The 17,230-nt window shown below is 35.3% G+C and overlaps 1 protein-coding gene across 1 annotated transcript; it reads right to left on the bottom strand.

The window, feature by feature from the left end:
- Nucleotides 1–1,862: 1,862 nt before the first annotated feature.
- On the bottom strand, nt 1,863–16,214 carry LOC125834484 (protein SUPPRESSOR OF FRI 4-like). The gene is made up of 7 exons (XM_049513632.1): nt 15,895–16,214; nt 13,812–13,912; nt 11,810–11,936; nt 4,060–4,463; nt 2,960–3,102; nt 2,825–2,878; nt 1,863–2,123 (listed from the first exon to the last, which is right to left on the bottom strand). Exons 1-7 carry the CDS (start codon nt 16,086–16,088, stop codon nt 2,052–2,054), a joined length of 1,095 nt encoding a protein of 364 aa, XP_049369589.1. The 5' UTR covers nt 16,089–16,214; the 3' UTR covers nt 1,863–2,051.
- Nucleotides 16,215–17,230: the final 1,016 nt, after the last annotated feature.

Below are 17,230 nucleotides of genomic sequence, written 5' to 3'. Positions count from 1 at the left end.
TTTTTCCCTCCAAACCTCTCTGACTCGCCTTTCTGTACTTGATCATCGGTAAATTGATCCTTATGAGAAGGATGTAATTGAAATTCATGTAAAAGAAGATCAAAAACCAAGCATATTGAGTCAGTCGCTTGTATTGAGTCAAATCTTGTATTTATATGTTAAAGACCCTGTTATAAATAACAATTTTAGGCCTGATAAATAAAAAGAGTTATGATTTCAAATTTAGCAGCATGAAAATGATATATCAGAGTCAATGGAATCATCAAAATATTCAAACAAGGTCACCTTGACCCGATGTTGACCAAAGTCAATTTTAACTTAAGAACCTCCAAATTTTCAAATAAGGACATGAAACTCATCCAAAAGCTTCGAGAACTAAATCAAACCTTCATCTAGACCAAATGTCCCTATTTGGACCTAGTGGAATCATCAAAACTCGAAAATGACCTTTCTAACCTCAAGTGTTGGCTAAAGTCAAAATTTAGTCTAAACTTTCTCTGCATCTCGTCTAATGACTCAAAATCAAATCAAATGCCTTTGGACCCAAGCCAATAGTCCTACTAACCCAATAGTCACGTTTTAGAGCTAATGGAACTGACGAAATTCCATTCCGAGACTCGTAGCTCCGATTGTTACCAAAAACTACTTTTAATAACTTTAACTCTCCAAGACTTTAAACATTCCAAAATCACATTTTACAATCAAATTTCAAAACCAACTTTGTAAACTAATCAAACAAGACTCAGGACAACACGTCATTAATCATGTTAATGCATGCATTAAAACCTTTTACATTATCCAATATCATGAATTTTCTTGTATTAGTTATATATACCTTTAATATCAAATAGAATGTATAACTATGCATAAGTTTAAAAAAATATACCAAACAAAATAGTAGCAATACACAAAGCTAATGCATACATTATTTTTTTTCATTTACTCTATACATTACATTGGGAGAAATGATAATCACAATACAATACTAATGGTAAAAATGCTAAATAATGAAAGATGTCAAATACAAATAAGGTATAAATACATAAATGTGTCATTTGACTCAGCTTCAACTTGCATTTATGTCCTCCAACTTTAGAGGTGCATAAACAAACGCTTAAGCTGGAAGAAAATTGAACAAATGGACATGCTTTTTGTGGCACCCTACATGGCCAATTTGCATCCTCCATGGCGTCCTATGTGTGTTATTCTCATCGAATGTGTATCTAGTCATTCAATTTCATACAAGTTGAATATCCATATTCTCATCAAATGTGTATCTAGTCATTCAATTTCATACAAGTTGAAATATCCATTTGCACACGTCCAAAATTCAAGATTATAAATGTCAATTTAAACCAAGTTAAAGAGCATGTTTATGTATCATAATACATGCCACATGTCCTCTTTTTTCAATATATTTCCATCACTTAATCATATCAGATGTTAAGTCCTTTGAAAGGCGAATAAGAGGCCTCTTTTTCATTGGTATAACCGCAAACAGAAGACCTTAAATAATAAAACCAGCAACAATTGACATGTATGAAGCTAATCCACTTTGGTATGGGATGGGATCAATTCAATGGTAAAGATTAAAGGTGCTCGATAGAGAGAGAAAACGGTTTAGGAAGAATACTGTAGTTTTTGGTATACAAATAAAAAAATTATGCTAAAAACATTTGAATATATCTAAAACAAAACTATAAGATGGGGGATGGGGTGGGGTTGGGGTAGGATCGAGACAATAATGTAACTTGTATACCCTACTTTCATTTAGAAAAGTCATTTTACTTTTTTTTAAAGAGCGTCTTCCTAAAGAAAATATTGTTCATAAGTTTTGACAAATCGAACACGAGAAGAGGATCGATCTGTACCCAACACACCCTAAAGAAAAATATATGTTCCCCTTCTATCTTCCTTTCTCCAATACAGGGTAAAAATAAACGGCTCTTAAAAGGATTTTACATCCAAAACTGATATGCAAAGAGTAGTATTCCTGGAGTTGCGAGCACCCTGCATCAAAGGAAAACTATAGCACTAGATGTTGCTAATGTCTAGAAAGCCATACTCCCAGCAAGCCTGCTTTCTGAGATTCTTCTGTCTATTGCTGCATCTATTGAGGTCATCTGAAAGAAGAAACCACAAACAGTCCTTAAGACCGAAATACCGATAGTACTCAGAATTACGAACAAGTGGAAAATCATAGGATGCTTCTGATACAATGAGATTCCTAACCCGGCAAAAGAATCTGACCTGAGCCAACATTGAACCTCTGTTTGACCATATATCAATAGTATAATCAATATAATTTACAAGGCATCTGGTAGGTGTACGCTTGCTCACCCAAACCCAAATCTTTTCAAGGCAAAGCACAGGCGAAGATATAAACACAAAATGAAATTTCCAAGAACAAATACATACATTTGATTCATAATCCTGTTCCTCAGAGTAGATAGATGCTCACCTCCTTGACAGAAATATCATTACTTAATTACGAGCAAAAGATAATGAAAATACATACTTGAATCTTTCGATGACCACACTTATTGGGATTCCTTGCCAACCGGAGAGTGGCCAAAGATAAAACAGTCCATGAACTAATGGGGTCGAAACATAAAGTATGATTGTGGATTATCAGGTATTCTTCAAAGAGTTTATTAGATAGTTTCAGCAAGAGGAAGGAGAATGGGGACAACTTGCTTAACGACAAGGAAAGAATAGTAAAACAACTGAATCTGAGAAATGGAATGCAACACCTCTCGACAGGCGCACAACTCAAGTCCATATCCAGAAGAAAGAATACCAGTTCTAGGTAATGATAACTTACCTGGCTAGTCTCATCATGCACCTGGTACTTTGGCAAGGACATTCGTCTTTCCTCCTGTAAAATTGCAGACCACCATTCAGTATCACAGTTACCGAAAATAAATGAATTCCACGAGAAAAAGCAAAGAGTACAAACCATGGACATAGCGTCATCATCCCAAACCAAGTAGACCTCATTTGACGCTGGAGCTTTGTTTGTAATTACAGGAGGTGGTCCAATTGAGGGTCCACCAGTATTAGGGCCAGAGGCATAAGAATGTAAATTTACTAATGTTGGGGCTGCAAAGGAAAAATGAAATGTGAAAAAAAGAATTATCAACTTTTTTGAAAGTTTTGAGTGGGCAATGAAGTCATACAAAGAGTTACCCACATCGTCAACAGTTGGCATATAAAAAGCAAGACTCACATTCTCCCACATTAACTAATAAAGAAGATGCATAGAATGATAACACAGAATCAATCAAGAATTTCAAAACAGCTGAAGTGAATCGAGAGAAGAGAAAAGATGTGTCCTTTTTTCTTTTCCACAATGATTGACATCACAAGACACATCATATACTTTAACATCCATGTAAACTGCTCGTGAACAGATTGACTATCAAATCCCATCAACATACACGAGTAGCTATTACATCACTACTAAGGATTTTGTTTGGGAATAACTGAGAAATCTGTCATTTCTAACTTCGAAACTCATGATAGTGAGCCCGTGCATCTACCCTTCTCTACTTGAATACTAAGCTAAGATTTGAACTCGTGACTTACATATACTACACATTCCGCGGCATACTACCTTTGCCATTGAATAAAAGCTATGGAGGCTGCTAGTAGAGATCTTATAATGCCAAAGTCAACAAATAATCCATGAAACTAAAGATGCAGAAAAATTTAAAGTATATAGTTCTAGGATACATGTATGTGCAACCAAATAGAACATCACACTATCACCTCAACTATGACAATAACAAAGTTTATCTCTGCAAGATGCTGAAACCACTTTCCCATAATTAGATAGAGAAAGGGGGAGGGGGTTGTGGAAGAATCAAGTATAACCAATAGAATTTGTATTGCAATTGGAAAAAGAAACGAACTCTTTGAATAATGATTGAAACAAAGGTATCCTATTTGTTTCAATCCTATCTCTGGCCACAGAACGATGTGGCCTTAGTTCCACCAAAAGACAAGCATTACAAATTTAAAACAATACAGGTCAACGAGAGAATAAGCATTGGTTACCTGGAACCTGATAGCCAATGGTTGAAGGAGAACAGTTTCCTATTTTAGGGGCAATTGAGTTGTTCACTTCAGCAGGTGAGCTTAATGGCACATTTGCTGTCAGCATTGGCAAACTTTGAACAAAATTGTTGTTAGGAACCACAGGAAACAATGGTTGAGACACAGGAACAGGTGGGGTAGATACTGGCAGTCCTGGAGGAGCAACAGGTAGTGATGGTTGAAGTATAGGCGGTGCAGTTGCTTGCACTGGAGGCCTCACATTCTGCACAGGAAACAGTGGTTGTTGCGGCAAACCCATAGGTGCAGGAGGTGGAAACATGACAGCAGGATACTGTGGATACCAAGGATGGAGGCGAGGAGGAACTGGCCAACCGGCAGGACGCATTGGAACAGCAGGATTGTAGCTGCAATAAACAGAAAACATCCATGCAAGAATGATATACTTATCGACTTACTCGAGCAAGCAACTTTCTTATAAATAGCATTTAAAGCAAGCAGAAAAAGATATTAATAAAATTATAGAAGTGGCATGTTTTATAACCTATTCACCAGAAATCAAACTATTATTTTTTGAGAAAAAACTCGACCAACTTCAAAAATAAAAAGAGTGAAGTGGTGCAAACACCCCCAAACTTGGCATGCTTAAATACACCTCCAATCTACCAGATGGCATAGCAAGTGGGTCTCACACCCTTGAAGGAGTGTGACACTCTTAATAAAAATGGCACCTAAGCAGCAAACATTTGAAAAACGGTAGAAAACTCATTTTTACTTTTCCCATTAATTTTAGACGACCCTAATAACTATAATAACCCTTCTTCCTATTTAAGTTTCCTCCATTAAAACATACCTCAAACACACCTCAAATTTAAGTTTCCTTCATTAAAACATACCACAAACACACCTCAAATTACCCTTCGAGGTGGCACAGTGGTTTGGGCTTGGGACTTCTATGTTGGAGGTCTCAAGTTTGAAACCCCTTGCTAGCAAAAGCAAGGGATTTGCCTTCTGGGTCAAGCTTGGTGCGGGTTACCTCTCTTATGTGGTTTGCGAGATATTGCATGGAGCGAGGTTTTTACCATGTGCGCACCCAAAGGGAAGCGGCAACGGATTTCCCTTGTCATAAAAAAAAAAACACCTCAAATTTAAGTTTCCTCCATTAAAACATATCTCAAATTAGAACTCAAATTTAAGAGCCTATTTGGATTGGCTTTTCATTTTTGACTTATTTTTATCATTTTAGCTTAAAACCAAGTGCTTATAAGCCTTTTTTTAATTTACCCAAACACTACAAAAATGCTTGAAAGTTATTTAAGCTTAGAAGCACTTAAAATAAGCCAATCAAAATAGGCTCTAAGTTTCCTCCATCAACTCATGCTCTTCAAATGCTAACTCAATTTTCATACTCCCTAATTAAAAATAGAAATTGATTCTTTGAAGAAGCACTAACTTTTGAAGAAGATGACTAAAATACTTGACAAAAGGAGCAAAAGAACAATGGAGTAAAAGTGTCGGCGATCGAAACTAACAACCCAACAGAACCCTAACCAAAATCACGACCCCCAAACTATATAAATCACAAATCAGTATAATACATATGTTAGAACATGAATAGGAATAAAAATATTATATACGATCCTACTTAGAATAGGAATAGTATATAGAATCCTACTTGGAAAAGGATTATAAAGTAGTGTCTTAGTTGGAAAAGGAGTCTAATGTAGTGTCTATAAATAGGGTCTCAATGTGATAATGTAGAGACACAATTCAATAATATTTTTCTCCTATATTTCTCACATGAGCTAAAACCCTAGCCTAAATCTTCGAATCAAAGATTTCTAGGCTAAAACCCTTTGATTTTCATTGAAATCCAAGGGTTAGTTTGCAATTTTGAGAGAGATGGGTCCTTTTGAGAGAGAATTTGGATGGAGATAGATGAGTTCTTTTGAGAACATGATCGGGTGAGGTTATTTTAGTTGGGTAGGTAATAATAGAGTGAAGTGGTTTTACACTATCTACATGGAGGACACATCTACAATACATCAGCACAATACTCCAGCTGGACCGCAAGTGATTACACATTATTTTCTTGTGGCAGATCGAGGTGTATTTTTTTTTTTGATAAAAGTAACAGTTAGTCTATATTTATCCACAAGTATACTACCTCAAAAGTGTAGTTCCCCTCCAAAAGTGTTGTAGTTACATAGGCTCCTATACCTACCAAGTTACAGATCGAGCTGTATTTAAGTTCAGTTAGATAAGTGTAAGGGTTTTTTATTACTTGGCTAGTTCGGGGACTGGAGTAATCATTTGTGTCAAATTTGGAGGTATTTTCACCACTTCACTCAATAAAAAAAAAGCTCAATAAACCAAGGCCCTAGTACTTAAGGTATCAGAGAATCTTGAGTAGATATTGACAGTCGAGTAAAAAGTTAGAGCACTTTTGAAAAAAATGCCTCTTTTAGGTCTGACTTGGGAACTGTGTTATTACCCCTTTTTTCCCTACATTCTTGAGTGAGGCGTTCTTTGTTGAAAGTTTCTATAACACTATGGGTGGCAACCTAATCTTTGTTTCAGATGATAAATCATTTGAGTTAGCAAATATTAGTGATGATCGCATCAGTTGGTTCTCAACCATGGAATGAGGCAAACGCTTTACAGTATCAAGATAAACGAAAATAACCTCTGTTGGATGTGCACAATCCTTCGTATAGCATCTAAAGGGGCAGGAGATTTATACAGAAGATGGAGAAGGAAACAACAATCTAATCTATCCAGGGTCTATCAAGACTACAACATATATGGTCAGTTCTTGAGTGTGGAAGTGTGAGTAGGAGATCAGAAAAAGAACCAGAGAATGATTTATTGTTAGACAGAAATTGCAGTGAGAATCCTCCGTAATCTGAAGAATCAACGTTCATTTGCACCGTCGACGCCATTAACAAAATCCTTTTTTGCAGCTACAACTATTCTGAACTAGCCAGCAGAGGCAGCAACAACTCTGCTTGGTATGATAGCAATCATCCTTTTGCTAGGTGTCTAATTGGAAGATCCAGTGATCCTTTCAACCACATCCAAAAGGCAGAAATTATCCAAATATGGTTTGTCTCGAGATAAAAAATCACCACATACCAGAAAATTACTCCAATTGACCACAATCTTTTCCTTTTTGAATTCCCATTGAGATAGGAGGTAGTTAGAGCTTGCTTGAAACGGGAATGTTTGGAGTGGTCACCATATTCTGGCGGAAAGAAAGGGCAAGCACCTTCACAAAGTATCTCAATTAAAGCTTTTGGATCTCATTGAATGCTTGATCATTCGATACCTTCAAATTCATTGGAAAAAAATGGAGGGTTCATCAGAGTCGACGAGGACACAAAAGGTTCCATTTTATGTTGTCCATTTGTCCATCATAATGGAACATCCTAACTTCATCCATTGTACTTAATGTTCCTCAACAATCTTGTCTATCTTCTTCACCACATTTTTAAATGAGAAACTCTTAACTTTGTGATAGCTACGAGGCTTCATCCCTAGGCTATGTTGTCCTACGAACTCAATGAATTTATCAAAAGTTCAGTAATTGACACAATTAAAAGGGATCCCCTACGTCATAGAACGGTGATGCTAAAGCAGTTACAGCGCGCTCCCATAAGATCATCTTGGTTTCATCAAACTTTTGTTTTTCTAAGCTTCTCTTTTTTATTCTTTTTTTATGACTGTGGTGTGCGAGCCAGCTTTCGCCCATCTCCAATAATTCCACAGGAGACATGTCACTTCCCACCATCAGCAGGTGTCAGGTAACTTTGTCCATTTGATAGGACAGGTGGGAATAATCACCTAGTGTTTTTTGTCTCAACTGAGTTTTGAACCTGAGACCTCAGAGTTCACAACCACTTCCTAAGCCTCCCTTTTGCTATGATTTTTTTTAGAGAAGGGTAACCTTGTATTCACACCAAAAGATTCATCATCCAAAAAATGATGAATTGGAAACTTACATCCCACATAGGGTATTCTTTACAAGTTTACTATAAAATCAACTAATTCTATTATCTCCCCTATCAGATTTTGTTTACACCAATAAAACAAAAGGCTTATACAATTCATTCTAATTTTCTGTAAGTTAGTTTTGTGTCCATCAGAGCACCTTGAGTTCCTTTCTTTCCAAAGAGTCCACCATATGCATGCTGGGATAGTTCTCCACCAGAGTTCTTTTCTTAGTGTGTTGAGATTCCAATAACATGATTTCACTGTGAACACCCCCTTGTTGTGTAGTTTCCATCTAGGTTTGTCATGTCTCACAGATAGAGTTGGATGTGAGTTTAGAACTTCCAACAAATTGGCAACTTATCAAATTTCCCAGTCATTAAATGCTCTTATAAATAAGAGATCCCAACCCTGTTGGCTCCAAACTTGGTTTACCTTGGCATCCCTCTGAAGACTTAAGGTATATAGGTGTGGAAAAGAGTTTCTAAGACTATCTTCTCCAATCCACACCTCATTCCAAAAGTCAGTTTTTAAACCATTACCCACAGTGATTGAGATGTTATTGTTGAACTGGGGCCACAGTCTTCTTATGGTTTTCCAGACACTACACCCAATGGTGCCCACAACTTCCTTAGTGTTCATTGAGTAAGTAAACCATATTTCCCTACTATAAATCTTCTCCAAAACGCTCATGAAAGAAGAGAACAAGGAAAAGATGAAGAACTCTGTCAACTGAAAAGAGGAAGTTGGAAAAACCCTAAAATTACGTTTCAAGTTTTCAAGGCTGAGGTTTTTTCTTTTTTTGAAAAGGCGAACTCCTCACCTCGGCTCGTTGCCTTCTTATCCCCTTTTATTGTCACTGCTCTCCTTGCAGGACAGAGGCGAGGCGTCGCCCTCGCCTATCATAACACTAAGTCAACCACTACTTTTGCTTTTGTATCTTTGTTGCATCCTCTTGATGTCTTTCAATGATATCACTGTTACTTCATCAAAAGAAGGATATTGACATACTGTACTAATATTATAACATAGTACGAGGTAAGACATTGTAGCAAACATTGTACCAAACAGTGGCGGAGCCGGGATTTTTGAGGAGGGGGGTCAACATATAAAGAAGTAAGCCGAAAATGAAGCAAAACAGACCGGGGAAGAAAATAATTAACCTTAATCTGCTAAATTTAAACTTGCCTTGTCATGCCGCATTTAGTGTTTCTTCCTAATTTTACGCTGCTTCATTGAGTCTTCTTTAAAAAAAAAATTGTGATTTTTATCTTTTATTTTGTAGTGTTCTACTTTATTTTGAATTTTAAAAAAAAAAATAGTTTTCATTCAACCATATGTTACTTTGAAAATTATTTAATATTCTTTAAAAATGTGTGGGGATTGAGTTACAAATATTATAATGCATATTAAAAAGATAAACAAATGGCATAGCCGATTTTTAGTTCATGTATTCAATTTATAAGCTTTTCCATCCGTATAAAAAATGATAAATAAATCAAATAAATTTAGTTTAGAATAGAACTGGAAAAAATAAGAAAGAAATATCAAGGAATATTCATGCCTTCCAAATTTCTTCGTTTGATTAAATTTAATTTACCTTATCTTTAAAATATATTTTTTCTACCTCAATTTTAAGGTCAAGACAAATCGATATTTTTTTAATGATTTCCTTTGAATTAGTATATAAAAAGCAAGTTACGTAAAAATAAATAAATAATAGACATAAAAAGAATAAAATAAAAAAATGAAAATAACGCGCCTAATAAATTTGAACAAATGGAAATTGAGACGGTGAAATAGCATAAAAAAGGAAGAAAAATATATAAAACCCCAGCCCAAAAATAATAAAGCATTTTATTGGACTGAGGTTTTGAGCCTAAATGTTAGAGTCCATCTCGGCTTTACTATTTGATTTTCCAAAGGAAAAAAAATAGAGGAAAGTGTTGTCACACAGAATCGAACCCAAGATGTTGAGGCAATTTCCTAAACTCCCTTGACCACTGAGTTAGCCTCTTTACATGCGCTGAGGGGATTCATTTTAATATATAAACTCGTAAAAAATAAAATTTGACTTTATATATACAATGTAATTTTCCGACGAAGGGGGTTCGGGTGAACCCTCTGACCTCCATGTAGATCTACCTCTGGTACCATAAACCTTGATAACTGGCCTACAAGCTCTGTTTAAACAACATTCTTCTTTTTTCAACAATCATGGTGTCCGGGGCAGCTTACGCGCACCTTGACTTATTCCATGAGATACCTGCTACCTCCCACCAGCACAGGTACCAATTAACTTTGTCCACCAATTCTTGGTTGGGACATATTGGAAGAATCATCTGATGCTTTTACCTCTGTTGGGATTTGTACCTGATACATAATGGTTCATTACCCACTAGGTCACGCCCTTGGGTGCTTAACATTTTGCTTTTTAACTAAGCAAGCAAATCCCAACATAGAGATTCTTCATAAAGTAAACAATAAGAAAATCGTAGCATGGACATCAAAGACAAGTATAGAAAAGAGGAAGTACAGAACAAGTTTGGGTTCATTACAAATAGGGGTGTCAAAAATGAGCCCAATTATAGGTAACCCACCCAGAATTTTAAGGCTTGGGCTCAAGATAATTTGAATTGGGTTCAATCTCAACCCATTCAAAGCCTTAAACCCATTTTTTAAGAAAATTCTCAATTGAACCCAATTTGATCTCCAATTTCAACCCGCTTTAAGACTCTTGATTTGCATTGATGTAATGTATATTCCTATTTTGAAGGTATGAATTACTATCAATTTTACATCTTATAAGATTTATCTATCCATTTGTAACATCTTTTTTTAAAATTTTCTTGAGTTGAAATTCAAATTGTGATTATAAAACTTAAATAACAATATATTAAAATTATCGAGATTACGCGGGTCAAACTGGGCAGGTCAAGACCCAAACCGTTTTTAAGCTCATTTGAGACCAAAGTAAACTTGGGCGGGTCAGGACCCAACCCTATTTCTATTTCAACCCATTTTAATATCTCCAACTTCAACTCAACCCGCCCATTTGACACCCCTAATTACAAAGATCAGAAATCAACTTTCAAAAAAAAATCCAGCTCAAGGTGAATGTTTTCCATGGGTGCTCAACATTCTGCATTTAAACTAAATAAACAAATCTTACCAGAGAGATTCTTTAAAAAGAAAACAATAAGTCATCCTGGCATGGAGATTAAAGACAAGAAAAGAAATGAGAAGTACAAACAAGTTCAGTCCATTACAAAGACCAGAAATCAACTAAAAAAAAACAGCTCAAGGTGAGTGTTTTCTTCTCACCTTCTCCGGATCTACCACACTAAATGAAGATTTATTTTGCACTTACCTCTCTTAAGTTTGTCTTGTCACAGTATTAGTTTCGTTCTTGACTATTAATACATCTCACATTGATTTCTCTGTATTACAACAGTTCCAATTTTGGGGATATTATGGATTCATCTTCATTTAAATCTATCTAATAAAATGCAGAACTAGTTCTAGGAACAAACTCTCTGGTCCAAAAACATATGAATGGAAGAAATATTGCTCATGGATGACTCCTGACTCTGATTTTAAACTTCTCAGCTATTTCACCTAATTCCACATAAATTCATTGCTACTAGAAAAGAAGCCATATGTCAAAAATTCTAACGAACAGCATATGAATGAAAAAGAACTCCACATTTCTTCAAACATCAGGAAATTTCAAAAGACGGGAAGTATATCCATGCAAACATACAGTGGTGGTACTGTGCCGAAAGTTGCCTGGGGAGGATAACCGGCAGCTAATGATCCTGGAAGCACACCACCAACATACTGGGATGATAGGATGTCTAATTTGGCAGTCTTTGCCAGGGCCTCATCCTCTACAAGAAAATGCAATCCATTAAAGGAAAAGTTTAGAGTTTGCAGTCGCGAGATAAGAGTGGAAAAAACATTTTTATAATTAAAGTGTAACGCAATATGCAGCACTGGCAGAGATAGAATTAAGCCTGTATCGACTCAAGTATGGAGATAAGAAAGGCATAAAAATCTCAAGAATCCTAAAATCAGAAACTGAGAAGTCGACAACTCAGCTAACTGCCTTTAGTTTATCGAGATGGTAACAACCAAACTGCCAACTTCTGAAAATTAGAGGCTTCTACAAATTACAAAACCTGAGGAGCCCATGTTGAAAAAAATATAATTCTAAGCCTGATAATAATTGGATATTTAATATGATAAATGCGCTAGAAAGCCCCCCTAACAATTCAAACTAACACTGAAACTTTTATTTATTTCACATCTTGACTTTATCTCGATATAAACAAATTTCGTGCAACCATCTTTCTGTAAGAAGAGTACAAATTGAATAGTCTCATACAGGGGCGGACCTAGGTGGACCCTAGGGGGTTCACCCTAACCCCCTCGTCAAAAAACTACACTATATATATATAACGTGAAATTCTGATTTTATGGGTATATATATTAAAATGAACCCCCTGAAAATAAAGAACAGACTTGGCTCAGTGGATAAGTGGTTCAAGAAATGCCCCTAGGTCACGGGTTCAAATCCCATGGGTAGCATTTTTTTCCTCTTTTTAATGCTTTGGAAAATGGAACTTTTGGGCTTAGACCTTCTTCTTCTTTTTCATTATTTTTCCTTTTATTCCATTTCTTCATTTTAATTTGTTTTTGTTTAAATTTATTAGACACATTTTTTTATTTTTTTTTTATATCTATTATTCATGTTGTTTCAACGTAACTCTTTTTCATATACTAACTTGAATAACTATTTTAAAAAATGATGAATTATATTCAACTTGAAATTGAGTTAGAAATATAAATTATTTTTAAAAAAAAGGTAAATTAGATGTAATTGAATGAAGAAACTTAAATATCGTCAACATCATTTTTAAAATATTAGTTTATAGAATTCATGAAATTTCTTTTATATTTTTTATTCTATTTTAGAGGGATGGGAACTATACTTATTTGATTTATTCGTTATTTGTCTTTTTTACAAATTATGACTAACCTAGTAAATTGAACTATATGAACTAAAAAAATTGACAATGCTATTTATTTATCTTCTGAATATGCATTATAATATTAGCAACTCTATTCTTACACAATTTTAGAGAATCTTGACGATTTTAATAGTAATATGTGATTGAATGGATACTAATTTAAAATTTTAAAAAAGTGAAAAATAAAGTAAAACATTACAAAATAAAAGTATAAAAAACACAAGAAATTTTAAGAATGCTCGATGGAGCATGATAAAAGTAGAAAGAAATTTTTAATATGGTATGATAAAGTAAGTTAAATTTAGCATGATAAGGTATATATCTTTTTCCCCGTCTCGCTCCCTTTTTCATCATTTAATTTTCACTCGTTTTAGGAATTAATTTATGTAATACAGTCGATCCGCTAAAATTCTTATCAATGTATCTTTGTCCTCGATATCATTGATTATTTTAGTCTTTACTTTTATGAACCAATGAAATATCATGGCTCTTGTACAAAGAGCATGCCGAGGGGCTACTACGCTCACCGCGCACTTGCATTACTACCTGAACTTCTTCTTTATACTTTGAACCCCCTGAGCAAAAATCCTGGGTCCGCCACTGGTCCCATGGAACGGAATGGCAAGGTAAAAAATGCAAAAGTAACTCTTAACTTTCTAAAGTACAACAGAGGAGTCAGACTTCCAGTTCGTAAAGGGCAAATTCTTTAACATCAGACTACAATTGTCATACCTTCCTCTCCATAGTGAGCAGCTAACACATCCGGTGGGATTCCTTCCATTCCATATATTTCAATATCTGTTGATTCTCTGCCTGCTTTGGCATTTGGTACCCTGTAACAAGAAATCATTTTAAATTTTCCCAATTAATTGATTATCCCAGCATGCAAACATTCCTCCTCTTCCACCCTCCCCCTCAAATAAGACAACTAAAATGATACAGTAGATAGTTTATAGCTAGCTTTCTCCTGGAAAGGTTATCAGTCACTTGAGCTGGCAACTTTAGGTGATTTGAAAATCTATGGAGATAAATGGACAAGAAACAAGGCATTAACTTTCTTTTTGTGGGGGGTTGGATCAGGAGTAACATCTTACACAATTTAAAGTAACCAAACACTTCAAAATGACTTCATCAATATTTATGTCATATCAAACAGACCACATAGTAAAATCAAAACCTTTAAAATTTACTCTTATGGATGATAGGTTGTAAGGAACTTTACACATACATGTGCGAAACCCAAAATAGTTCCTAAGTATGTGTGTAGAAGTATTTTGATCCTTTATATACACCTCTAAGCTTACAACATCCTTTATATTTGTAAAAGTGGGCATATTTGGTCTTGACAAAAAAAAACCCTAAAAGCTAACAGAAGAGTACACATTATTGGTTAAAACTAACGGATCTAACTTTAAGTTCTGTTCTTGAGCCACTAGAAGAGCATGTGACCTTTCTCATCTACTCTATCAAAACCTGAACTTTGTCGGTCTTTTTCTCATCATATATGCATGAGGAAATTAGTGGATTGGTGGACAGCAATTCCCTCATGCATATAGTGCAGAGTGTGGAGGAAAGTAATGAGAGGTGTTTCGAAGACAAATTTAATCCTACCCAGAAAAGTAAGTGGAATTGTATTATCAACTTTTATATTTGGTGTAAAGAAGAGTGTAGAGGAAGCTGATCAGTTAGTAGAGCTTTTAGGGTTTCTCTAATTAGTCTTAATCTACAAGTGTCCATAATATTTGGAGGTCTCCGGCATGTCCTGAATGTTGATTGGTGAGGAATATAACTTACAAGTTTGCAAAAAAAAATTGTGTTTGGAATCCCTCAAATTTGTATAAAGGACTTAACCTAAATCTAAAAAAGAACGTAACAAGTTAGAGGGGATGAGACTTTTTTCAAAGATTGCTAGTTTTACTTCAAAAGCAATGTGAACCAGTTGACAGACAACCTAATGCTTTCAGTTGGGAAATAACAATTTGTTCTCAATTAAGTCCTTATATGAAAAGCTTCGGGTTAGGGCAGAGATTAGTTTTCCCCATATCACGGTTTGGATTCCTAAGGTGTTAAGAAATGTGTGCTTCTTCACATGGTTAGCTACTAAAGGGGTGATTTTGACAACGGGGAATCTTAGGATACAAAAGGTTGTTTTCTTGAGCTGGTGTTTCCTTTGTAAGGAAGCGGGTGAGGACATGGATCATATTTTACTACACTGCAAATCAGCTATGAGGTTATGGGAGGATATCTTTAGATGGTTAGGAGTTTCTTGGGCAGTGCCAAGATCCACAAAGGAGTTGTTCAGCTGGAAGAGTGGAGCCAAAAGAAGAAGGCATAAGGCTTGAAATGTTACTCTTCTTGCTTTAATGTGGGTCATTTCAAAAGAGAGAAATCGGGGAAATTTTTAAGGGGCGACGGTGATGGTGACGATGAGCTTTGCTCAACTGAGGAGTAGTCTCCGATCCCTTATTTTCTTTTGGTGCACCCATGTAATTCTTGTATGTATAGAGGATTGGATGTCTTTTATTTCATAGGTTTCTCCTGTTTTAGTGTAGCACTTGTATATGGCCAAATTGGCCTTGAATATTTTGGTTTTTCCACCACATACACAGATACATTAGAAGTAGTCAAGTTTCATATCAATAACCAATATCATCTTTACAACAACACATAAGGACAAATCTCTTTTGTTTCTTCCTAGTTCAAAAGAAACCATACTGACTCTGTCCTGTTTTATATGATTGAGTAATTTGGAGAAAATGAAATTTCTATTCAAATATTTCCTAAAAATATATATCATGAGTAAAATGTTACGCACTTGTTGACAGTCTCTTTGTGAACCTGAAGGACGTGAATGGCCATGCCGCTAGCAGTGGAGAGCTTTCTATGGCAAAAATTGCACTTGAAGTGTTTGGCTTTCTGGTGCTGAACCAATATCTTCTCATCATCAAATTCCCTATCACAGTAATAGCACCAAACCTTATCTGACGCTCTCTTCTTCTTCTTTCCCATTCCCTAATCACAAACCAATTCCAAACGAGAATTGAATGTTAGGGTTAGGGTTCTGAAAACAGCTCGTCAGATTGGGGTTTTCTTCCGGGTTTTTTTTTTTTTTGGTTAACGGTGCTAGAGTTGACAGTGGTCAAATATGATCATTTTGGTATATACTCAAATCTCTCTGATTTTTTATTTTTTAACCCTCACAAGGAAGTTTCATCTTTTTTTCTTTTTTGGTGACTATCTTCCTAATATATCTATGATATCATTTTATATTCAAGTTATAAAAAAAATATTTTTAAAACCACCTAAAAATTATAAAAATTAAGCCTGATATCAAATTTGTACATATATAGAACATCATCCATTGAATGGATATTTATCAAATGTATTGAATTCATAACACTTTTTATTGAATATTCTTAAGATAATGTGTCTCGTTAAATTTTACTACGTAAATTTTAGTGGAAAAGACTTAGTGAAGAAAAAAGAGTACACATATCTAGTAACACGTGTAATTGGAATTGAACAAGACTCTACCAATGATTATTTCTGCGAAGCTATTAGTACTGGGTGAAGCTCTGTTTTCGAGTCTAAAAGTTTATATAAGAGTTTTAGACTGGTCCATTATTGACATCATAGGTATACCTTTGGATATTTTTACTCATAAAATTAAGTTGGAGGAAAATTGCATTCAAAGAATTGAGCATCATAGAATGTTGAATTCACCCATGCAAGAAGTGGTGAAGAAAAATATCACTAAATGATTGAACGTGAAAATTACATATTAAATTGCTAATATCAATTGGGTGATCCCAGTTCAATACGTACCCAAAAAGGGTGGCATGACAATTTGGTTCCCAATGATAAAAATGGGATGATACCATGTACTTAGTGACAGGTTAGAGAGTGTGCATGGAATACCATAAGCTAAATCAATGGATAGAAAAGGATCACTTTTTTTTTATGACAAGGAAAACCCGCTGCCACTATCCTTTGGATGCGCACAGGGTAAAAACTCTGCTCCTACACAATAGCTCGCAAACCACATAGGAGAGGTAACCCGCACTAGACAAGCCCGGTGCGACGAGCTCGACCTAGAAGTAAACCCCTTGTTTTCGCTGGCAAAAAGGTTTCGAACTTGAGACCTCCAACAT

The sequence above is a fragment of the Solanum verrucosum genome, unplaced genomic scaffold (assembly GCF_900185275.1).
Source record: "Solanum verrucosum unplaced genomic scaffold, falcon-dt-bn FXZP01000287.1, whole genome shotgun sequence".
NCBI lineage: Eukaryota > Viridiplantae > Streptophyta > Magnoliopsida > Solanales > Solanaceae > Solanum > Solanum verrucosum.
This window is presented reverse-complemented; position numbering and strand designations above follow the sequence as displayed.